Source organism: Phytophthora cinnamomi (genome assembly GCF_018691715.1).
Source record: "Phytophthora cinnamomi strain GKB4 chromosome Unknown Contig85, whole genome shotgun sequence".
NCBI lineage: Eukaryota > Oomycota > Peronosporomycetes > Peronosporales > Peronosporaceae > Phytophthora > Phytophthora cinnamomi.
In genome coordinates, this window is record NW_027151018.1 from 85,171 (window position 1) to 108,612 (window position 23,442).

Sequence of the window (23,442 nt, forward strand, 5' to 3'; positions counted from 1 at the left end):
ACTTTTCAGGTTGAAGGCAGTCGCGTAGCGTGGTGTCCTTAAAGTTGGACACAGCGTTAGCCCACTGCTTCATGTATGTTATGCGTTCTACCATACCATCGTGCTCCTCGTCATTATTGTTTGCAGTATCCACTGTCTTAGCGCGAGAATTTTTTTTTTTTTTTCAAATCGTCCTCCGGACATGCCATGCCGTCTTCGCCACTTCCACATCAATTTCTGAATCCCCTCCTAGTTCGTCCTACCAATTTCCTCCACTACCAGTTCCGCCTCCTCCATTTGCATAGCAGGCTTGCACAGCTGCTCCTGCTCGTAACATCCGAATTGTTCACTATTATCAATAGCTTCCACTGATAAACTCCTGCTAACAGCACCAGAATCTCCAGAATCTCCGGTGTCGACTGCCGCAGCTCGCTCTGCACCTGCTCGACGCGCCCGCACACGAGCGCCAGCGCGGCGACCTGCGCCCAGTCGATGTGCTCGTGCTCGCGTTCCTGCCCGCGCAGAAGCAGCTTCACGGCCGTCGCCACCGTGCTGAGCTGCCGCTCCACGTAGAGTGCGCAGGTGCAAGTTATAGCGCAGAATGCATGTCACGCCAGGTGGCTACAGTGTGTGTCTTCCACCAATCTTATGTTCGTGACACGAACCGCATCCAATTTCAGCCAATTGCCGCCCTTTATCGTTTGGCACTCGCACTTCAAGCCCAGAAGAAGCAAGATGCAGGTGGAAGAGGACCCGAGCAGCCAGTTCGTCGACTTTACCAACGCCACGGCCTCGGAGCAGTTCGTGTCGGACGTGGAGCAGGCGCTGATCGGCTGGCAGCTAGCTGGCAAGGGCCATGCGTCGCTGGCGGCGCTCGGCGCGTCCTCCGCCTCGCAGCTCGGGGCCCGCAAGCCCGAGGACGCCGCCATCTGGACCAAGGAGCTGCAGTTCCTCGCTCCCATTGGCCAAAAAGACGCCAAGACCTACACTCTGACACTCTTCGTGGCGGCGCACGCCGATCCGCGCCTCAAGCCGCCGGCCGAGACGCAGAACAAGGCGCCCAAGGCCACGCGATGGCAGGAAGGGCTCGAGCACTTCACGCCCACGATGCTGGCGGTAGCGGACGCTAGCCGCGACTTCCACTGGGGCGTTGGAGGAGAGCAGAGCAAGGAGAACGAGGAACCGGAGGACGTTGAGCAGGACACGGCGGACAGACGCTCGTCCTACTACACGTCGGTGTTCGAGGACGACGGAGAGCCCGCGTTCAGTCGCAGAACGGCCTTCAAGAACGTCCAGAAGTGGTTTGGCGTGGACGAGTTCCTGTTGCTGGGCCGGTCGTCGCCCCACGAGAGGAAGAAGCAAGAGAGGAGTGACAGAAGCAGGGAGGACGCGGAGGACGCAGAGGACGCAGAGGAGAAGCTGGGTGAGGGGGGCTCTATCGAGCAGGAGGTGAGTGTGGAGCAGGAGGTAGAAGGCGGCAAGGAGAATGCGGGTGAGAACGGAGGTGAGGACGCGATGGCGGACATTCACGTGGACCAGAACGAAGCTGGCATGCTGCTGTCGGCTCTTACGATGGCGCTGAATAACTGCAACTGCACCATCCCTGCATTCGTGCCGGTGTTTGAACCGTCGAGGGGGACGTGGATTGGCTCGGCGGTGCCCGGGGCGACAGGCAACGTATCCATGTCGTTTGACACAGACTCGGTTCCGGAGCTGAACCCCAATCAGAGCTGCATTAGCGGCTTGCTTGATTTCTTCAAAGTGAAGTTGCAGTTGCCGCCGCATATTGAAGAAAAGTGTCGAGTTGAGGCGGACGAATCGGGGGGCCTCGCAATTGGTATGATGGTGTCGGCTTCGTTCGGGTATTCATGGAGTCGTGCGGAGGACCCTCGGGAAGCATCGACACCCGATAACCCTCTGGCTTGGCGAACTTTGGAATCTCAGCTACCGAGTAAGGACCAACACCAAATCCGCCAAATTACGACTAAACTCTTCGGTGATAGCCACCCTTCTCCATTAATTGGTGCATCTACGTCTCCTTTGAGCGGAATGGATCTCACGGTTAGCTGGCCCCAACTGCGGGAAGGCACGTACGTTGACAACGTCGTGCATTCAACATTGGATCCAAATTCAGCGCCTGAGTGGATGCTGACCGCGCGCTTCCAAGATTTGCTATCCGAAAACCAGCGCAAGCCTCAGCTCCCCTTATGCAAGCAGATAGCGAACCTGGTTCAAGTGTATTCGAACTCCAGGGAATTAAACAAGGATATTCTGGTGTCCGAGCTTGCGCCACCCATGCCTGTGGTGCCTTCGCCTGCAAAACCATCGTCTAATCATGGTGTTACAAACTCTGGTGGGTCTGACGATGCACCCGAGTCGCAACCGTCACAGAGTATCTCTGAGTCTACAATACCCGCTGCACGAGCAGTAGGTGTGTTGGGTAGCGCTATCTCAAGTTTAGTGTCAGCTGCCACATGGAAAGGCTCTGATGCAGAAGAAATTAGGCGGGTTATCTCGGAGCTGTTTGATGGAGCAGAAGGCGATGGAAGTGGCGAGAACGGCGAACTAGATGGCAGATCAGGACTGCCTTTAGTGAGCGTGCCAAGTTCGGTGGAGCACGGTGCGCCTTTGGGGGAACTTGTTGCTATTCTGGCTACAAGGATGAGTCAATTACGTACGTGCACGTCATGTAACTCCAGCATGGCAAATGATATATTTATGTTGCTCGCGGCTTGTTTGCTGATATGTAGATGGAATCAACTCGATGTCGCTCCTCTGGGTTGAGTTTGTGAAAGCACTGAGGGAGAGGTGGTTTCAACAGCAGTTGCTTCCGTACATGGTGCGTAAAATCTCCGTGTAGCGTGTTGAATTTTGCACACCTCTTATTTGCATTTTCCGCTCGGTGTCAAATGCCGGGGATTTTACAGGGTACCAGCACGAAGGAGAACGGTGTAGACCACAACACCAGTTCACACTCTTTGGACGCGTTATTTCTACTGGACTCTGAAGCGATGCAGTTACCTCCCCCTGACTTCCGGCACTGTCTCCTGCACCAAAAACTCCAATTACTAAACAGCTGCATTCTAAGGTATGGTTTGGTTCGCTGTTTCGTTTCATTTTTTTCTAATTTGTTTTGGTGGAATATATTTTTTATACTTGTACAGAGAAGCCCAAGAATCAAGGCCAGCTTCAAATAGTGGCGACAGAATCAAGGCGAACTACAATGCACAACAACCTGCTGTGATGAAGGGGGACGGTCAAACCACAAAATCTTCGGACGTGGATGGTGTTGAAGGAGACGCAGACGGGAGTCCAAGTGATGACGAATTTTTCGATTCTGTTGAACAGCAAGATACCCCTGTGTCATCGCCTCCTCGTGCACCGAGGCGCTCTGAGGGTGTTCTTCGTGAGGCGGTAGGAGTTGTTTGTCTGCAGACCAACGAACCTCTGTTAGAACCTGTGACACAAACGGCTGTACCCATGACGGAAGATGTTGCGAAACAGCAACAGGACCTTCTTACTCGCCTCGGTGTAAGCGTCGAGTCTGATAAATTGCGGCAGCAGATCCAGAGCACGGCGTTGGTTTCGGATATGCAGTCATTTAAAGCTGCAAACCCACGAAGTTGCCTCGCAGATTTTATCCGTTGGTATTCACCAAAGGATTGGATTTCATTTAAAAAGCCAGTGGACCCATTGCAAACGGAGTTGCCACCCGTGGGACGAGGGATTTGGTGGTTCGAGCAGCACGGTATGCTCTCGGAGCGGATGCGCTTTGGGCCGGGGCACGAGCATCTGTGGCAGCAAATGTGGGAGACTAGTGCTCCGGTGCCCGCAAGCCGCCAAAAACGCTTATTTGACCCCGTACAAGAGTCAGAAAAAGTCTACCACTATATGGAGACACTATCCCCACACGAACTGTTTCACCAAATGCTAGCTGGCGCTATCTCTAGCAGTCTGTTCGCAGTGGAGACGGCATTGCCTGTACGCGTGTCAGCCCAGACGCTACCGGTTGTCCATCGCGCTTTGCAGAATCTTCGTTCACGCGGGAACCGTTCGATTGCATTACTGGATGAGGCTCTGGCGGAGTCACAAGTGGCATTCTCTGCTGCTGGCAGAAGCAAGCATCGCGGCGATAGGCTAGAGCAGTCGGTGGCAGCTGCTCATCAAGGCCAACAGCTTCAAGTCGCGTTTGAGATGGCATTGGATGCTTGTTGGAAACTCGTGCGCTCACTGGAAGCCACAGAAGCTCTCATCACCAAGACGCTGGCTTTGCTTCATTATTTTTCTGTATCTAAGGACGACCAGGAAGCGTTGGCACTTGTGAATCTGTTACTGGCCCCCTCGCTTTCGCAGCGTCAACAATTAGAAATCTCAGCATTGTTGAAGAAAGAGAGCTTACGCCAGCAGGTTGCTGCGATTTTGCTCACTAACCCAACACTCGCAGAGGCAGGGCCGATGACAGTGCCCGTCCAACGTGAATACGTGCTTCGATGTATCTGTCCACGTCCGTTCCTGCGAGAATATTACGGGGATTCAGCCTTGGACGGGGATGGCGAGTTGAGTCTGATGCAGCCAGACGAAGAGCTAGAGGATAGTCCTCTGGTTGTATGCCGCATGTATGCTGCTTTCAAGAAAAGCACGGTGCGGTTCGCGTTGGTTTTGGCGGAATCGGAGTTTTAAGGGGTTACGCAGCATTCGTAATTGCAACAGCATTAATCCATTGGGACTGTCCACCCCCTCATCCTTCGGGTGTCCCAGTATAATACTTGAAGTATTTTGTTATTCCTGGGCAACATTATTCTCTAATTTTATCGGGTTTGGTGCAGTACTATGCGGGACTGGCTATAAATGAGCCCAGCATGACCACTGCTCATTTGTCGAGACTTCCGAGCATGCACCGTCTCGCTGAAGCTGTCAGTCGTCGTAGTGTCGGCCCAAAAGACAAAGTCGTCGTCAAACGCCCTGATGGGTCGTTCTCGACAGTCACCCTCCGATTTTGTTGGTTTGGCTTCATAGCTCTGCATGCCTTCTGCTTTGTATACTTCGCCGTATTTGGCTGGTGTTACTGGAACTTGCCGGGGACTCTTTTGAATACGTGGCTGTTCTTTTACAGTCTCGGAATGGACAGCAAGTATGACCGCGTCATCGGCGTCGTCCACGGGTGTATGGCAGTAGTTCACCTGGTCTATCTCTTGTGGATGGTCAGCTGGGCATTCAAGAAAAGGCGACTTGTTTTCGCTGTCTACAACCTATTTACTCGACCACTGACAAAAGAGTCAAAGATTGAAAGTCGCTGGGCGTCCATAATGAGTAGCGCCTATCATGGGGCTCTTTCAAAACGTGGGCTACTGGAAGTGGATGGTCCATACTTTGACTTAGTGCTATTGTGCCGAGAAGTCATAGAAACTGCGCTCCAGACACAGCAAGCCTACCGCATGAGCTTGCTACTACCACGCAGTCAGCTAAACCGAGGTTATACTGCGCTGCTGGTTCTCAACTGCTGGAGCACCGCACTCGTGCATTCTTTTTTCCACACAGATGCAGCGAGGCGACGGCTTTTAGCTGTCGTGTGCGATAGTGTTCTTGATATGGTTACTTCGGTTGGGATAACATCGGTGCTGCTAGCGATTTACTACAGAGATTTTGACTTCCAGCTCAGTGGATTTCCAATGAACAAGTGGTATGACGATATTTGGGTCGTGCACGTGTTGAGTGAGTTCCAGCTTCTGCTGGTGAGTTCGTGGGGAGATCTGACTTTACGAGGAATATTCGCTTTGAGCATGATCAATAACATGAACAACATGAAGAAGATTTTGACGGCGAAGTTACCGAAGAGGAAAAAATCGAACTCTGCCCGTCAAGTGACTTCAGTGGTACCCCTTCATTCAAGCATGAATAACTCGAGTGACACTCGAACGCACAGCAAATTGGATATAATTGTGGCCTCAGAGTCTCGATTCACGCAGATACTTTTTGTTATATGGGGTGCTGTAATTCTCGTGCTACACTTGTATGCCGAATCTGTTCCTGGGCTGCCACAGTGTAAAATGCAGGTCAAACCGTGGGTAACGTCAGAACCGTCATGCTCCTTGCTGATACTAGACTGTTATGAATCGAATGTCGTCGGCAAAGAGAACGAAGTTGCTGCTCAGTGGAGCGCGTTCAATCCAAAGACTACTGTTCGAATTGTTGTACGGCACTGTCCTCGTCTTGAGGTACCAGATCTGCTAACTAGATTTTCAAAGCTCAAGTTTTTAAAGATGTATAATTCGACAGTTGTGCGGTGGAGCGAAAGCGCTGCTCTCTCGCAAAACTACCATCCCAACCTCATGAAGCTGTATCTCGTACGCGTCAATATGACGAACGGTGAACTTCCTGCAGGTCTTCTGAGTGATGATTTCCCGCATATACTGTTGGACATCGAGTTCTGCGTTACAAACTTGCGCACCTTGCCAGACGATTTTGAATTGAAATGGCCTCAGAGTGCGAGCATATACTTTGAGAAAAATGATTTTACGGAGGTCCCCGCTTCGTTAGCGCGGCTTGCTCCATACGATCTTTCGCTTGCGATGAACCCAATCTCGACTATTCCTTCATCCGTGTTGGAAGGTAACGTCGGCTTTCTTCACATCGGCGGAACGCTTGTCACTGAGCTACCCGAAACTGTGGCTGATGTTTCCCCTTCGCTTGTGCTCCGTGTGGATAACACGAACATTACGTTTTTCTGGGATTGGATTGACCCTGTGCTCGAAAGTCATCCTATAACGCCTGAAGGAATGAAGCCTATACTAGCTACAAATTCCCCGTACTGTACCGACCTCCAGCGAATCTATGATGGGGAACAGACCAACTTTTCAGCTTCATGGCATAAAAATCAATCGCGCGTCCTATCGAACGCATCTGCGGGCAATTGGCCGGTTCTGGTAGCTGCTGTGTCGTGTGACCCGTGGCCAAGCACTTGGTATCCCATTGAATTCGAAGATGCGTACAGCGGAATTAAAGGGGTGTAATTTTCTTTGGTTGGCTGGCACTACATGTACATGTACACAAGTTGATATGTTTAATTTGAGGAGTTTGCGTGTTGATGGTTGATGGTTGATGATTATTGGGGTACACCTTGTTGTATGTGGTACAATATCGCCTACCAAGCTGTATTGGGTATTCGAGGTTACCATATTCTTCAATTTAACACTTCCGGAATACCTCCACCTGAAGACTATCATGTGTGTACATGGTGCTGGCTGCAATTTGTGTGCAATGATGATGATTATTGGCTCAAGAAGGACGAAGGTGACAGTGTCGACATCTAGTACAGCATCTCCGCGGCCCAGCTCAGGACACATCAACCACCCCGTTGCACAAGTATCGTCTGGTTGAGTTCGAATCGTACGATATCTTTCTGCTATATGGTACCAACTTACAAATCACCACGGTCTTTTCGGTGTTTTTTAAAAAGGAATTCGGCGTTTTCATCCGTCGAGAGCTCGTCGAGGTGGCGTTACAAACTGCCCAGGCCATTGGTATAAACAAGTACTGGCCACGTTTGTTGTTCAACCTGGGGTACAGTACGTGGTCATGCTAGTGCCCAACTGCTGGTCATCTGTGTTCGTTTAATCTAGGCGGCTTTGGGGTGAAGAAGCCTGCCGCCGTCTTGCTGCATTTTTTCTGGATTGCGTGCTGAATTTGATGACTATCAGCGGTGTTTCTCTTGTTATTGCGCTCCCTTATGTGGATCAATATTATATCAACAACTACGATGGCTCGATTGCTCAGATACTCAACGAAACACGAGTTGTTTTGATTGCATCTTGGCTAGACCTGGCATGTCAGGCTATTTCTCGTTGGGTCTTGTAGCTCCGACGGCCGATATGAAAGACCTGCTGCGTTATACTCCTAGACACAAAATCCAAACGGCAAATACTGTCGAGCCGAACACAACTCCCGCCGGAAATTGTGTCTCCACGGTTCTTTTTTACATAGACCAACACGGGAAGCAAGTTGTCGAGGCTTCCAGTACTCGCTCTCCGATGTATATTTTGAGGCTGATGGGGGGGCAATGCATCGTATACTGAGTCAGTATTAATGACACGGGACTGCAAACTAGCATACTCCAGGGAGCTCATTACTCCTTTGCCGCTTGGGGCGCCATCATACTGGTGTTGCACGTGCATGCTACGATGCAAACACTCTTCGAATACAGTCCGAAAGTATACCCAATTGGTAGAGCTCTGCCTTCCTGTTACGAGGTAGACTTCAACTGTCACGGTCTCGGCATATCCCTACTAAGGACAAAATGGACAGCGAATGGGCAAGGTTCGACCACAGCATAGCAGCAAAGTTTTGTATTTTACACTGCTCTTTGCTCGAAGTACCCGATAGTTTTCAGAATTTTGCAGGGCTGCAAGAAATTGCGGTGTACAACTCGACCATTACAAATTGGGGAAAGACTGCTGCCACTACGAACACCCACCACCCAAAAATGCTTCCGCTTGGATTTCAGTCTCTCGATTTCCCGCTAATCCTTTCCGAGCTCGACGTTTGCGAGACGAATTTGGACACGCTTCCGGATGATCTTGACTTGAAGTGGATAGCCAGTTCGTTCGTCTACATGTGAGCAATGCGTGCACTTCAACTGACGGGGGCTGCAGAATAGTTGGCAGGGTAGTTGATAACTCGTTGAAGTTCCGCGCACGAAGTGTATGCTATCAGCGTCGGCTTGCATGCGAATGGAAGGAACTGTAGTGGCGCAGCGGCGATAGTAGCTAAGTTATAGTACTAGGGGGTCACCGACAATCATCGCACCCAAAATGGCCGTCGATGCCTTCGACGTCAAGAGGGACCCATTCGTCGACAGGGCCCATCGCACTTGTATCAGGTCATACCACGCCACGTGAACCGGCTAGCCCTTGCTCGAAAAGTGCATGCAGCCTCGGGCTTACATACGCTTGATAGCCATCGCTGGCATGGGTTGGGCTGCGCAGCACCCGACGGTAAGGCCGCGTGGGGCGACAAGAAAGAGAGTTGAACCCGTGTTTCGACGGCGGGCGGCGTGTCGGGCATCATTTGCTTCGTGGCCCCCGCCAGGTGGTTCCGTTAACTCGGACTGTATCAGGCGCAGCCGCCGTTTTACGTTGAACCTGGGTGGCGTACAAAGCTCGACGGGTGGTGCTGCCAGCCTCAAGATCAACGAGGAGGGGCTTCCTCGCCGCAAGATCAACGCCGACGGACCTTCGACCATGATAGTTCGTCGAGGTCGCGGCGAGTTGCCATTGTGCGCGAGTCTGCACTGCTGATTCTGCAGCGTCCATCTACTCGGTGGCATCGAGGTCGTGCAGGTCCATGTTAGTGCACTGCACCGTGCCCGTCACGCGCAGTGAGCCCCAATCAAATGACGGTGACACGCCGTGTCGAGTTCACTGAGCTGCTCAGAGCACCAATGCACTGATACGAGAGTGGGAGTGATCGAAGGTGTTACACTATATAAGTAGGTTGGGCGAGAACTTTGCTGCAGTTTGTTGCTATAGTAAGTAGTAGAGAGATTTACGAGTCGTAAATCTCGTAAATTACGACACATTCGAAAAACAGTACATGTAGTTACCGGGCTCCACCACTGCGGTGACTCAGTATTTCGTCGAAGAGCCCCCACCGAGCTGCGGCATCATATAGCCTGCAGGTGTGAACGGCAATCGACAATTCGTTGTTGAAGTCATCGGCAGGTCGATCACAAAGTGAGCACTTACTGTCTACAATAACGAAAGAACAACGCGGAGAGTACTTCGAACGGGTCCGTCGCTCGAAGAGCAGCAAACATGCAAATTAAAGAGTACTTACATAGCGTCGCTCTTGGATCCAAAACGCAGTACTTGTCATCTGTGAGCCGCATACAAGCGCCAAGTGTTCGTCGACATCCCGGGGGTGATGGGCGCGTCACACAGGATTGATGTCTGGCCAGACAGAGCCGGTCCACGCGTATCGGAGCTCTTGCTCGAACGTCAAGCGGAGCCGCCCACCTCATCCTCCCGGCATTCCGCAAATCGAGCGCCACCTCACAGCCCGCAGCCATGGGGAGCGGCTCGCTGGGCTTCAGTATCCCTCTCGCGGCCATCCGCGCAAAGCGCAGCGGCGACTGCGACCGCGCACCCGCCAGCAAGAAGCGCATGCTCACGCCCCCGCCCTCCGCCGAGAACGACCTGGACTCGGCCTCGCCGCGCACGGACGCGAGCTGGCCGTCCGACGACGAGCCCAACGAGCTGCTGCTGGGGCTCGAGCGCGTCGACAGCGTCGAGCCGCAGAAGCGCAAGGCCCCCGCGCCCAAGACCGCCGCTGCCAAGCAGGCGTTCCCTACCGACGGCATGAGCGCCGAGGCCATCAAGCAGCACAAGGCCCAGCGCCGGAGGGAGCAGGTGCGCGCGGCGTCGCGGCGGTGCCGCGACCGCCAGCGCAAGGAGACCGAGGACCTGCGCACCAAGGTCTTCCAGCTGGAGGAGTTCATCGCGCACACGATGCAGTCGCACGAGTGGGAGCTGCGCCAGCAGCACGAGCGCATCCAGGCGCTGCAGCACGAGAACCAACTGCTGGCACAGCAGCTCGCGGCGGCCAATGCGGCCGCAGTTCGTGTTGAAGATATCGAGCCTGTGCCGTTGGGCACGCCCGTCAAGCTGGAGGACGAGATGCTGCCCGACGACATCGTGCACTGCATCACCGACGATGCTCCGCGACAGTGGAGTCGCGAGCTCGTGTACCACGCAGTTGAGGACACGACGCAGAAGTTGGTGACCATGCTGGAGTCGGACGTGGAGCCTGTCAAGTCCCCCGTGATCTTCGGCTGGCAGTTCGACTTCTGGAGCGAAGGCGACAAGTACTTCGGGCGCAACCGCAAGTTCTTCCCCGGCGTCACTGCGCTCGAGCTGGGCAAGCGCATGCAGGCTGTAGATCCGCAGCGGTACATGGACAGCTTCCCGGAAGTGAAGAAGATGGAGATTCTTCAAGTATTCGACGAGAACGTGCTGGTGTTGAGGTTGGTGAAAGCTCTGCCCGGCAAAGTCTTCACCCAAGCCGTGAACGCTCGGTTCCTGGCGGTCGCCGCACCACCCACCGGCTCAACCAGTCGCTGGGTGTACGCCGACCGCACGATCGACGAGCCGACGGACGGCGAGTACGCGCTCGAGAATGAGTGCAACGGCTACGTGTTCGAAGACACGGTGCAGGAGCTGCAGGACGGTACGCGCGTTCAGGGCTGCTTAGCTCAGGGTGTGGGGCAGTTCGAGAGCGGCGGCTTGGAGTGCAGCGTGCTGTTGGAAGAATTGGCCAAGGCGTTTTCGTCAGTGGTCCTCCGCTGGGAAAGTCTTTTCGTCAACGACTTCATTGCGGACGATGCCGATGGGTTTGCCGCTATGGTCTTGGATTTGTGAGTTAGTTGGTACGTGCAAGAGTGTGTATACAGATGCAGCAATTGTAATTCACGTAAGTTATCTTGTCATCACTTCTTGCTACCGTTACTTTAAGTTTATGATGGGGCGGTTGTATGTACTCATCCACAACCATTTTACACCTGTATTACCGACTCTGCAAGACAACGTAACGTAGATCAACTCGTCCCTATTTGTTGCACCATATTGCCGTAGTCTACCACACGTAGCGCGTGGAAATAGGATTCAAACGCGGCGACGCGCATTAGTCTCGTCATTGTCAGGCGTCGCAACACATACTTGGGGCCCTTAGGTTGGTGTATCCTGAAAAATGTACTGAATAGTTTAAATCTTCTATCGTTAGTTTCCTGCTGTCTTATACCGTCGAGCAGAAGAAGGTGTCTTTCATCTGCGCATGAAGAGCAACGCCAAAAATGCAGCTCTTGCCTAGAATTTGTTGCTTGTTTATTGCCTCGATCGTTTCGAATTCCTTTCGTAAAATCATATCAGCACACTGGGTCACTACAACTTGGGACTAGTAAGTTACTGGCAGTAACATACACGGTTTCGTTGATCGCAGTAAATGTTCTTCATCACTTCAAGTGAAATACTTGCTGCGCAAACAGTGCTTGCTGAGCATCATTGTTACATCATGATCATTGTTGCATCATGATCGTCGCGACACTTGACCCCTCTCGAAGGCCAATACAGCCGCAATAGGGAAGCTGTACATCGCGGTGATCGTGCGCATACTGTACGCTCCGGCCTGACTCACCGCCACCACCTTGTACACATTTCGGACCGAGAACATCTACTCCCATGAACCGCCGATAGGCGCTTGGAAGTATCGAACATGTACATACTCGTGTATATTGTATTCAATGGAAGTAGTATCGCACTTCTGCGTTCTACCAGGTACTACCGCCACTGCCATTTCGGAGGCGAGAAATGCGGCGCCAATGTTCTCCGGGATAGACGGCCAACCACCTCATCTCAAGAACGAGAAGAACTTCCGTCCCAACAGATCGCCTCAAAAATCACACGAGCGCTCTATGCCGGCCAAGTTTTTCGCGCGAATAAGGTTGCGCACGTCATCCTGTCTTCCGTCATGGACCTGTCCTCCACCATGTGATCCTGTTCCCAGTTCAAGCACTGCATCCCTTCTCCCCGCCTTCCCACTAGCATAAACCCTCAACATGCCTTAACATCGGTTTCCGCGGGTTTTCACGGCCCTGCAACACGCAGTTTCAGGACATATCCGAGAGCGGGACGAACGCCACAAGTCAAAGTGCGCACTCGCACGCGCATTCACTCCTGACGCCCATGGAGACGCTGCAGGCCGAGGCGCCGCCCGCCGTGGCCGTGGACCCGAAGGCCGAGGCCGAGCCGGAGCCGCAGCTCGAGGCCGCCGCCAGCCCCACGGACGCCGACGCCGCCAAGAGCAAGAAGAAGAAGAAAAAGAAGAAGAAGAGCCGCCGCAAGAGCCTCGAGCGCGCGCAGTCCGAGCTGCAGGACGACGAGGAGCCGCAGGACGAGGCGAAGGACGAGCAGCAGCACGAGAAGGAGGAGAAGGACGAGAAGGAGGAGAGCAAAGTGGAGGCTGAGCCCTCTGAGGAGCAGCAGCAGAAGAAGGAGGACAACCAGCAGGAGGACGAGCTGGCGCCGCCCGAGCTGGAGCGCACGTCGTCGCTGGACTCCATCAACTCCATCAAGGCCTCGGGCACCCGCGCTGTGGGCTCGCTCTTCTCGCGCTTCAAGGTGGGGCGCAAGAAGCCGCTGCCGAGCCGCACCGAGTCGGCGGCCAAGCTGGAGCTCGTGAGCCCGTCGCCCGTCAAGACGGCGGTCAAGCGCCTGGAGGTGGCCGAGGAGAAAAGTCTGGACGACCTGCCGCTGCGCACCAAGAGAGGCTTCTTCGCGGACGGCGAGCAGAGTGTCCACGTGAGCGCCGAGAAGGAGAAGTACGACGCGCTGGAGAAGCAGAGGCAGGCAGAGAAGGAGGCCGAGGCGGCCAGGCAGTCACCTCCGTCCAGCAGGAGGTCCAGTGAACAGGCGCAGACTCAGGACGAAGCTGCTGCAGTTGAGGCAGTGGATGAGGAGAGGGTCGACGCGCCTACGGATGCTCCGACGGCGCAGTCGTCGGATGATGTGGACAAGGATGCATCGCTTACTGCTGTTGTGGATGATGTGGAGGTGAACGACGCGAACTCGAAAGCCCCTGCTGCGGATTCTTTGCCGGTGAGCGACGAAGCGTCTGTTTTGTTGATGGAGAAGTCGAATTGCGCAGAGGCTACAACGATTCATGAATCAAGCGTTGAAAGTCACGTGTCGAGTAGAGAGGTAACGGTTACTGAAACATCCACGGATGTGGATCTCACTGAGGTTACGTCTTCGGTGGTCGAATCTGCCAAGGAGGAAAGGATACAAGAAGAAGCTGGAAGCACTGCCGTCGAAGTGACTGAGCCCGTTTCGCTCGAACTTGATCTCGATCTTGAGCCTGCCGAAGAACCAGCCGAATCCAAGTTAGATCAAGAAGAACCCGTGGTACCATCATCAGCTATTCAGGATGGTGCATCTGCCGTGACAGAATCGATGGATACTGTGCGAAGCAAAGACACTGAGCTGCTAACGGTCAAGATTACCCCACCGACGTCAGAAATGCCTGCGGAAACCACTCAACCAGCGAAGTCGGAAAGGATGTCACCTGTGAAGAGTCTCGCCAGCCGGTTTGAGGGCAAGCGCGAACAATCTCTAGACAGTCTGAAGTTCCGCACCGTGCGTGAGTTTTTTCCAGAGGAACGAAGTATTCGTGTGGGTGCTGAAAAACAAAAGTACGAGGCTCAGGCACAACAACAGAAATTAAAAGCTAAGGCTGAAGAAGAAGCGAAGTCGAAGTACAAGATTGGATCCAGTTTTAAGTCTCCCGGGAAAGACGGTGCGTCACCTGCTCCGTCCCCCGAACTCAAGGCCACTGCTGTGAAAGAGTCTGGAAATGGTGTTGATCCCTTTAGCCTCAGTACTCCTGATGCAGCTGGCAGCAGGAAAAAGTTCAGTTTCGATGATGGACATGCCGCCAGTGATTCCCCAGGCATGACTAGAGACGGCTCCCCGGAGGCCGTGACACCCGTGAAAAGCATCGCTAGTCGTTTTGAAGGAAAGCGCGAACAATCGCTTGACAGTCTCAAATTTCGAACTGTTCGTGAATTCTTCCCCGAGGAGCGCAGCGTTCGTGTTGGCTCCGAAAAACAGAAGTTCGAGGCGCAGGCAAAGCAGGACAACTCTCTTGACAAATTGAAGTTCCGAACTGTTCGCGAGTTTTTCCCCGAAGAAGGACAACGCAGTGTCCACGTCGGTGCTGAGAAGGCAAAGTTTGAAGCTCTAACAAGACAACAGGAGGAAGCAGCAAAGGCTGCAGATCAGATCAAATTGAAGCACAGTGCCCCCTCACCTATCACCACGTCGACCGATGTGAAGAGCTCTGAAGAAGCACAGAGTGTCTCTGCTGGCGATGACTCTGATACTCTCCTAGGAGACAATCAAAATGACGCTGATGTAGCTCCATCGGAGATGAAGAATACTACTGCGACCGAACCGACCGAGGAAAACGCTGATACTGACGTCGAATTGAGCAAAAGTCTGGATGCAATTACGACTGACAAACCTGTGGATTGTCCGGAGGTTTCGTCGGTGAAAATAGAAGATGGGGAAGATGGTTTGCCTCAAACAGGTCTAACTCCCAGCCAGGAGGACAACCAGACAAACACTTCCCCTGTTGATGATGGTCAGGGTCAAGCTGAGGTTGTCACGGATTCTGCCTGTGCAGATTCAGCACTCAGCGGCAACGATAATGACGCGATCACGGAGAACTCTGATGCAGACCAGTCTGGGGGGTATCAAACATCAGCTGATGAGGCTACCAGTGGACAGAAGGGCGAGAAGGACGTGTCAAGTGCTGAAGACGGACCTGCGGTGCTCGATCTCGGTGTGGCAATTTCACCAGAGGAGAACCAAACATCATGTGATGATGAGCAGAAACTTGATAAATACTGTCCCATCTCTGATAACGGACCAGCTGAGCTAGATGTTGGCGAGTCTGTCCAACACGAGGAGAACCAGATTCCCGTTGCCGAGTCTATCATTGAAAAGGAGATCGATGGATCTGCTGAGGTGGGCGTTGGGATATCTGACGAACCCGAGGAGATGCTAGTTGGCGAGGCCATCATTGAACAAGTGGTCGAGAAGGAAGTTCTAATTCTAAGCGCTGAAAGTACGCATAACGAGCTGGATCTCGGGGAGCCTGTACATTCTGAGGACAACCAAACGCCAGTTGACGAGGCTAACGTTGAGCAGGAGGTCGAGAAGGTTGTGTCAAGTGTTGACATTGAGTCCCCCGGTTTAGATCATCGCGAGTCGGTGATCGAAGATGTGGAGTCAACTGATATGAGTATCGATGACGCAACCGATGCTGTTATCAAGCCGTTTGAGGATCAGGAAACAGGTGTTGAAACTAGTGAAGAGCACGCTGACAATATCGAAACCGAAGTGGACATCGTTGAGCACGCGAAAGCTGTGAAAGCCGATACAACCGCCACTCATACAATTGGAAGCGCTGCTAGCCATGGTGCAAACCAAGAATCTGCTGAAGTAGAGGCTCGGAGTGATAGGCTGGTGGAGTTGGATATCAATGAGTCTGAACAGGGTGAGCAAATTGATCTATCAAGCGCGGCTCTTGGAAGCGTTGATACCAGCACTGAGAATGAACATTTCTATGTCCAGTCTCGCGAGCAAGCAACCGAACAAGGTCAACCAAAAGTCACAAATGACATCACGGATGCTGAAAATGGACCCCTTGAACTTCCGACCGATGTCGAAGCAATAAAGGAGCCCCAACAGGAAACAAAGTCGACACCCCGTCCTCTTCTGACGACGGAGCGGTCGTTTGTGATGGAGAATGATAACACAATTGAGACGGAGGATACTGTCGTGGTAGGCGAGCGTCCAATGACTGACGGTGAAGATGAGTTTGAACCTCAATCATCGACGAAGACATGCCCAGCAGACAAACCATTTCCTGGAGTTTCCTCTGATTCGAAACACAGATCCAGTTCTTCAAACAACATTTCAGCTCATGCTTCGAAAGCGTCTCCAAAGCTGACGCGCAAGGTTTCTGCAGGATCGGTAGGATCAGCGAAGTCTTCGTCTTCAAAAACTACGGTTCCTGTCCCAATGAAGCGTGCATCGATCACAGCACCGACTGCATCGTCTATGGCCAAGAAAGCAGCCGAAGCGAACGAGCTGCACAAGACATCGCAACAGTTCAAAAAGCAAGGCTCAGCATCTAAAATGAAGGGTACGATTAGCGACACTGGATTGATCAAGCCCCCGCCTGTTGCCCCAACTGTGCCTGTTCCGATGAAGAGAGCCTCAATCACGGCACCAACTGCTTCTTATATGACGAGGAAGACCGCTGACGTTGAGGAAGCACATCGAGCATCCCCTCCGCCAAAGCAGCCCCATGCGATTTCGAAGAAAAAAGGCACCGTTGGTCCAACTGGATTTGTCAAGCCTCTACCAGCGGCTACTACAGTCCCTGTCCCGATGAAGAGAACGTCCATCACAGCGCCTACGGCTTCATGGCAGGCGAGGAACGTCTCAGGTAGCGCTGGGTCCAGTGAATTTCAGTCCGCTAAGAATCATGCATCGAAGTCAAAGGGCACTGCTGGTCCGACAGTTCCCGTGGCACCGAAGCGTGCCTCCATTATGGCACCTACAGCCTCTTACAAAGCCAAGAAGGCAGTTGAGCAAGTCGAAGATGTTGAAGTCGCAGCACCCTTGAATCCGCCCCGAAACAAGCGGTATTCGAGCGTCAAGAGCAAAGTCATGGAAGGCATCCAGTCCGGGTCTATGCACGTTGCCACCCACAAGACCATTACAAAGGAAGAGTTTATCGCTGCCGAACGTCGAAAGAGCCTGGGTTCCGCTGGAGTAAAGAGTGTACTGGATTCGTTTGATCGGCGTGCTTCGCTTTCTGCACGAGTGACGATCGAAGGACCACCGGAGCCGTTCATGCGGTCAGCAGTATCTCGAAAGAAGCTGAACTCGACGGTTCCCAGATACTTGGATTACGAAAATGCCCCTGGTTACGCAGAGCGAGCTCAAAAGCAATACGAACGCCGCAAACGCCTTGAAGAGGAAAACGCAGCAAAGTCAGAGAGGCGACAAAAAGAACTACGCGTCTTTTTCTCCGAACGACAACAAAAAGCGCTCAAATTGAGTGCTGAGGAAGTTCGCCGTGGCTTGGAAGCTCATGAGTTTGCAAAGCTAGCAAAGGAGAGTGAGATTGAGGTTCAAAAGAAGTTGCGGAAGGAGAAGCAGCGGGAGCTTACTGCGCGTACCCACTCTCGGGGATCATCTTCTACCTCCAGCGTGGGCGCGTCGTCCTCGAATGGATTGGCTTCACGCTCATCCAAGAAGTCATCGGCGTCTTCTGTACACAAAAAGATAATGACAGCGCCTGTCGCGGAACTGACTGAACTGGAAACGGACCCAGCGATCGAATCGACCATCGTAGCTGAAGAGACCTTCAGCGAGAACGATGCGTTGCTAACTGAAGCATCGGTTGCTACCGTGGAGGCTGAAGAAGTCGTTTCCACTGAAGTGGAGGAGACGGTCGTCGTGACAAACGAAGTCGAGAAGCAGACGGATCCTGCTCCTGCTGTTGACTTTGACCCAGCACTGGAGCACGTGGCTAAGAAGATCGACTTCGACGAAGCCAGCAGTGACAGCGACGAAAAGGATGTTCCAAACGTGTAGATCAGCAATAGCACGCGAGACAGTGAGGCGTTCACAATGTCGTAGCGTAGCGTAATTGGGAACAATGTAAGTGCATAAATGGTTGCGTTTTCGATGGTGTGGTGATAGCGGCCCGCTATTCTTGACCCTACATGTAGTTCGAAACTGCAGCGTGGCGTTTTCATTTACAGGAAACGAGGAACTATGGGCAACTGGATCGGGGCGATAGCCGACTTCTTCATGGACTTCCTGCACGACACCTCACAGAAGCCACAGCTGCGTTCATTGCTCAAGAAGCGCTCGAAATCTAAGAAACAGCTCTTCGAAGAGAAGCTCCAGCCACACGTGACTGCGGCAGTGCGGCACAAGTCTTTCGTTCGATCAAGCTTGGTGGTTCCAGGACCAGACGACATTCCTCAAATATTCACAAGCCCTCGCGCGCTGAATGTGGAGTGGAATCTGTGCGATAAAGTGGACCCTGCGCGTCGCGTAGATGTCGTCGGCGACTACAAACTGCTTCGCAAGCGACAAAAAGGTCTCTTCGTAGACAAGAGCACTCGACTACATGTGCATTGTGACACCAGGACGCTGGCACAGAATGAGCTGGAGATCATGTGCTACATTGTCAACTTCTGCGAGACGTTCAAGCAGCCAATCCACCGGAACGTGGTTCATCTACTTGGTTACTATACCGCCAGCGAAAGGCTTCATGAGATTGTCGAATTCTGCGAACTTGGCACTCTGATGGACGCTTACATCGAAAGTCCCCAGCAAGGGTTACGACTCACGTTCTCACCATCAGAAAGCGAGGCGTGCGATGCCATGTTTCAAATTTGCTCAGGTTTACAGTTTCTCCACGAACACGGCATAGCGCACTGCAATCTCGGGCTGGAAAATGTCTTCGTCACCAGCGAGAACATCTTGAAGATCGGCGACTTCGAGCACGCAGTGTTCGTGGGATCGGATAACCAGAGCCAGTATCTGTCGAAGCTACCTCCACCGCCGCTCAAGACGTACATTGCGCCAGAGGTTTTAGCCTTCAAGCCTGGAGAGAGGATCGACCTCGAGAAGGCGGATGTGTGGGCTGTGGGGATCATCTTTATCCTACTGCTCACTAAGAAACCGCTTTTCGATGCTGCTAAGCTGGACGACAACGGGTTTGTCATGTTCTCGCGTGTGGGGCTGCGCTCCTACCTGAAAGTCATGTATCTCGAACAATCAGCGATTTGCAAACTATCCGAGGAACTCCTGGAATTTGCTGAAGGCCTTCTTCAGTTAAACCCTCGAGATCGCTTCACTATGCGAGATGCACTGGAGACCAACTGGCTCAAGAACGAGAAAGTGTCTAGTAGATTTCAGTCTCGCACAAACAGCATGGCGCTCACTTCACTCCACAACGACGCCTCTAATGCCCAATCACTTCGAGAGGATAGACATAAAGTAGAATGACTGAAGCTAAGCTGCACCATCTACTGCAATGTACTTATTTACTGCTTTCGTCCGCGTTCACTCTGAAAATTGTGAACAACATAGGAAAGGTGGTCAAGGTATGGTGAAAGCATAACTACACGGGCTACACCTATGTGCGATCAAACCACTTTCATGATGTACTTTCACGCAAGCTACCAGTAGATTTGTTTAGCCTCTCGGCGGCACACATAATTGAAATCAGTCGACCTGGTGAAGAACAAGCTCCTACAACATCCTGTCGAAGGCGGTAGTCGCCACAGTCACAAATAAATTTCCGGAGCACCGTAAGAAGGTACGGGAGCAACCGGTTGGCCTGCACTCCACGATGACGCTCGATCAAAATAACGTAGTTCGACTTGTCATCCAATGCGTTGGGGTCGTTGCGACTGCAATAATTCATCAAATTATCGCGAGTCTTTCCCCCAGGTGAAAATACTTGGGCCAAATCTGTGTCCTTCCCAGCGTTCTGAACGTCAGTCAAGTCCGCCACAAGTTGCATCAACCACGACGATTTCTGGGACATCGCCCGATAGGACGTGAGGACGGACACCGCGAATGTCGTGGCTTTCGAAAACGCCACGTCAATCGGTCGAGAAATTCTTTATTGACGTCCAGGCCATGCACCTCCACAATTCTCCTCCGAGCCTCAACCAACTGCGTCGTAGCTACGAGCTCCTTGACAGCAGCATCATAAAACCTGCGAAAGTTAGTGATTTGATCTTGAAACGCCAGGTAGATTTTGGCTGCACTTTTGAAAAATCTCGTTGAAGGGCTCGTTGCCTTTCTTGCTCCTTAGACATGGCGAGCGATCGGCCGCTGGTGTCCGGCGTCGTCTTCTGGCGCTGCATCTGGCCCAAACTGGAGGCCGCCGGCTGGCAGAGCGGCCTCGCCGCATCTACGAGCGCCAGAACGACTACGACAAAGGGCTCATCGACCACGTGCTGGAGAACGGTCGGTGGACCGCAATCATTAACTTTCAGCGGTAGCTCAATTTAAAGTAAACATAAAAAACGAACGGTAATATTCTTTGTTGCTGCAGGGCTGGTGTCAGCTGAGGAGATTTGGCCGCCCAGTGCTGAAAGCCAAATGCAAGCCGAAGCTGCAGCTGGAGATGAACGTCCTTCGAGTGTGCTGCTGGCTGAATTAATGGAAACGGCGCTAGCTACAATAGCGATTGACGCCGCACCGGTGAAGAGGACGGGGAGAGCTGCTGCTACGCCCAAGACGCCGAAGAAGAGAAAATGTGAGGCTGCAGCATCGAAACAAGTGAGGGCAGAGGGAGCGGAAGAGTCTGCGCAGACACGTCAGAAGACAAGGAAGAAGAAACCCCGCGCGCCGAAAGAAGAGAAAGTGCTTCAAGTGCCTGCTCAACATGCGGCGATTCCGGGGCAGACGATGGAAAACGCTGCACATGATGTTGTGATGCCACCGGGGCAAAGTGACCGTGACCTTGAGGTGGACCGCTGTGTTGAACGTGGAACGCAGCTGCTATGTGGCGTTGAACTGGACATGCTGCAGTTTGTCGCGATTGTTTATCCGCTATCATCGAGTTTTGTGTGACGTTGATACCCAAGGAAAGCTGTCATCTGGACCCCTGGGTGCTGCTGCAGAGATTTTGGCAGACATCCAGGCCTCTCAAGACGATCTCACCTACGAGGTCGAGCAATTGATCCAATATTTGCAGGCACCAACGGTGCTTGACCCAGGCGACACGCAAAGCTTGAATGCCCTGCGTTTTCAGCCTTCCAGTCACGACAAACTGGAGTTCCTTCGTGAGGTCAACGTGCACGTCATGCAATTTGTAGCTACTGTGCGCCGACGTCGGCGTCCGTTTTCGCTAGACGGAAACAGTATGGTGCAACACACTCACTGGAAGAATGGAATACTAAAGCACAAAGCATTGCTGACTTGCAGAATGATCTCGCTCTTGAAGCCAATAAATTGGTTGGTCTCGAGAATCTATCCAAGGGTTCTTCTTCACAGAAGGGCTCGCACGACTTTCATGCAACGGTACGTATAGCATTTTATTCCTACTGGCATTGCGATGCCTTAGCTGTGAATGAGCTAGCAATCAAATATATTTTCATTAGATGAATGACGGCGATACGACTGAGACAGATGAAAGTAGCACATAACACCGCCAGTTTTTTTCTGACCGTAATTTACCAACGAGCACTGCTCTGCACCTTCCTGACCACCAGCGTCGACACCGCCGCTAAGTAGCGCCTAGTGCGAAGGAGGACTCCTCCACACCTCCGAGCACCGCACACAGCAACAATGGGTGTACATCCAAAGAAGGTATAAAGGATGATAGAAGTTAGCTGATCTTAAGACAAAAATCTCGTAAGTATATAATAAATACTACTAGTAATAATCATGTGCAATTATATCTTAGACAGTGGATTCAAGTGCACGGCGAGACCATTGCATGAGCGTTGCGGTAAGCATCCACTTTCGAAATTCCCTACGATAAAGTGCATTCACCAGAAGTTGGTGAAGATATGATGAAGAAAATAATTTCAGCTCCAATAAATGAATGGATCACTTGCTTATGTGGATCATCGATGGAGAGATGGAACTTCGCTAAACACTGTAATAAAGAAAAGCATTCCTAGTGGATAAGCACCATGCCATACCCACAAGATCTTGGCTGGTGGGGTCCGGACTATAGTAAATGGTAGTAAGGGACCGATTCACAAAGTATTTTTTATTAAAAAAATAGACGCTGTAGTCGCACATCTTTCATAACCTTTCGATATATGCAATAGTGATCACTGAAGTCATCACTTTGGTGAGAGTATTCGTGAATAAATTGTCTCCGATTCATCAAAACTTAAGCAAACTCATTGAGAGCCTCCTTTAGCTTAGGCATCTTCTCATTAACAAAGTAATTCTTCTTCAACCAATCGATATATCACAATCAAAGGAATAGATCTGTTTGATCGTCTTACCTTTGTGCTTTCCCCAGGTCATCAGGAATGACCCATCATCATTAACGAACTTTTCCTTCAGAAAATCACCAATCGCAGGGTTAGAATCGATTAGAATCTTTTGATTCAACAACCAACGGCAATAGCCAGGGTCAGAAGCATAAACTTCTTCAATCGTCTCCGACTTATGCTTTCCAAAACTTAGTACTGAACTCATAATTATTATCGACGTACTGAACTCATAATTATTATCGACTCTATCTATATACAGTCCATCACTAAATATTAAATATATATTAATTAATTATGGGTATCTACTGTAACGGGGTTACACGTACAAGTGGCTGCAAGCCACTTGTGAATTTAACAGATAGGTTATCTGTTAAAAGTTTTGGAGACTTCCTCACCTTGGTGTAAGACACACCGATGGATACATTGAAGTGGGCCACCACAATGAGTGGTCCACACATACCCAAAGATCCTATTGGTAGAAAGCAGCATCTTTCTACCAATCAGAGACATGCATATTAGCGGGGCAGCCAGCCGCTGTCAACCCTTTCATAGATGATAAACAGTTTTTAGCAGATTTTAGAGGAAGATCAATTTACAAGCAATACAGTTCTCATTTTACCTTAAACTAGCTACTTGGAGTCTTGTCTAAGTTAACGTATATTTGTGTACTCAAATATAATTAACCTAAGTAATTACTAAGTACTTACGCTTCCTCATACACGTTGCGCAACGTGTAAGCTAAAGTAGTGAGTCAAGTTAGACCCACTACACCTGGTAGCACTTTGTAGTCCGTCCAACGACCGACTGCTTGACGTTCGTGCGCGGTGTACGAACGCGGAGCCGAGAACCCCATG

At 51.8% G+C, this 23,442-nt stretch overlaps 4 protein-coding genes across 4 annotated transcripts; all 4 read left to right on the plus strand.

Annotated features, from left to right (window-relative positions):
• Window positions 1-714: 714 nt before the first annotated feature.
• Window positions 715-3,374, plus strand: IUM83_19079 (Rab3 GTPase-activating protein catalytic subunit; the record flags this gene model as incomplete). The annotated part of the gene is made up of 6 exons (XM_067944108.1): window positions 715-1,816; window positions 2,516-2,653; window positions 2,730-2,818; window positions 2,907-3,067; window positions 3,144-3,235; window positions 3,328-3,374. The coding sequence occupies 6 exons, from the start codon at window positions 715-717 to the stop codon at window positions 3,372-3,374; spliced, it is 1,629 nt and encodes a 542-aa protein (XP_067784787.1).
• A 6,666-nt stretch (window positions 3,375-10,040) lies between these two features.
• On the plus strand, window positions 10,041-11,390 carry IUM83_19080 (Adhesin-like protein; the record flags this gene model as incomplete). The annotated part of the gene is made up of 1 exon (XM_067944109.1): window positions 10,041-11,390. One exon carries the CDS (start codon window positions 10,041-10,043, stop codon window positions 11,388-11,390), a length of 1,350 nt encoding a protein of 449 aa, XP_067784748.1.
• A 1,320-nt stretch (window positions 11,391-12,710) lies between these two features.
• IUM83_19081 (adhesin-like protein) lies at window positions 12,711-18,197 on the plus strand (the record flags this gene model as incomplete). The annotated part of the gene is made up of 1 exon (XM_067944110.1): window positions 12,711-18,197. One exon carries the CDS (start codon window positions 12,711-12,713, stop codon window positions 18,195-18,197), a length of 5,487 nt encoding a protein of 1,828 aa, XP_067784775.1.
• A 183-nt stretch (window positions 18,198-18,380) lies between these two features.
• IUM83_19082 (serine/threonine protein kinase) lies at window positions 18,381-21,206 on the plus strand (the record flags this gene model as incomplete). Its single annotated transcript, XM_067944111.1, has 3 exons — window positions 18,381-19,519; window positions 20,443-20,597; window positions 20,686-21,206. 3 exons carry the CDS (start codon window positions 18,381-18,383, stop codon window positions 21,204-21,206), a joined length of 1,815 nt encoding a protein of 604 aa, XP_067784745.1.
• Between the last annotated feature and the right edge of the window lie 2,236 nt (window positions 21,207-23,442).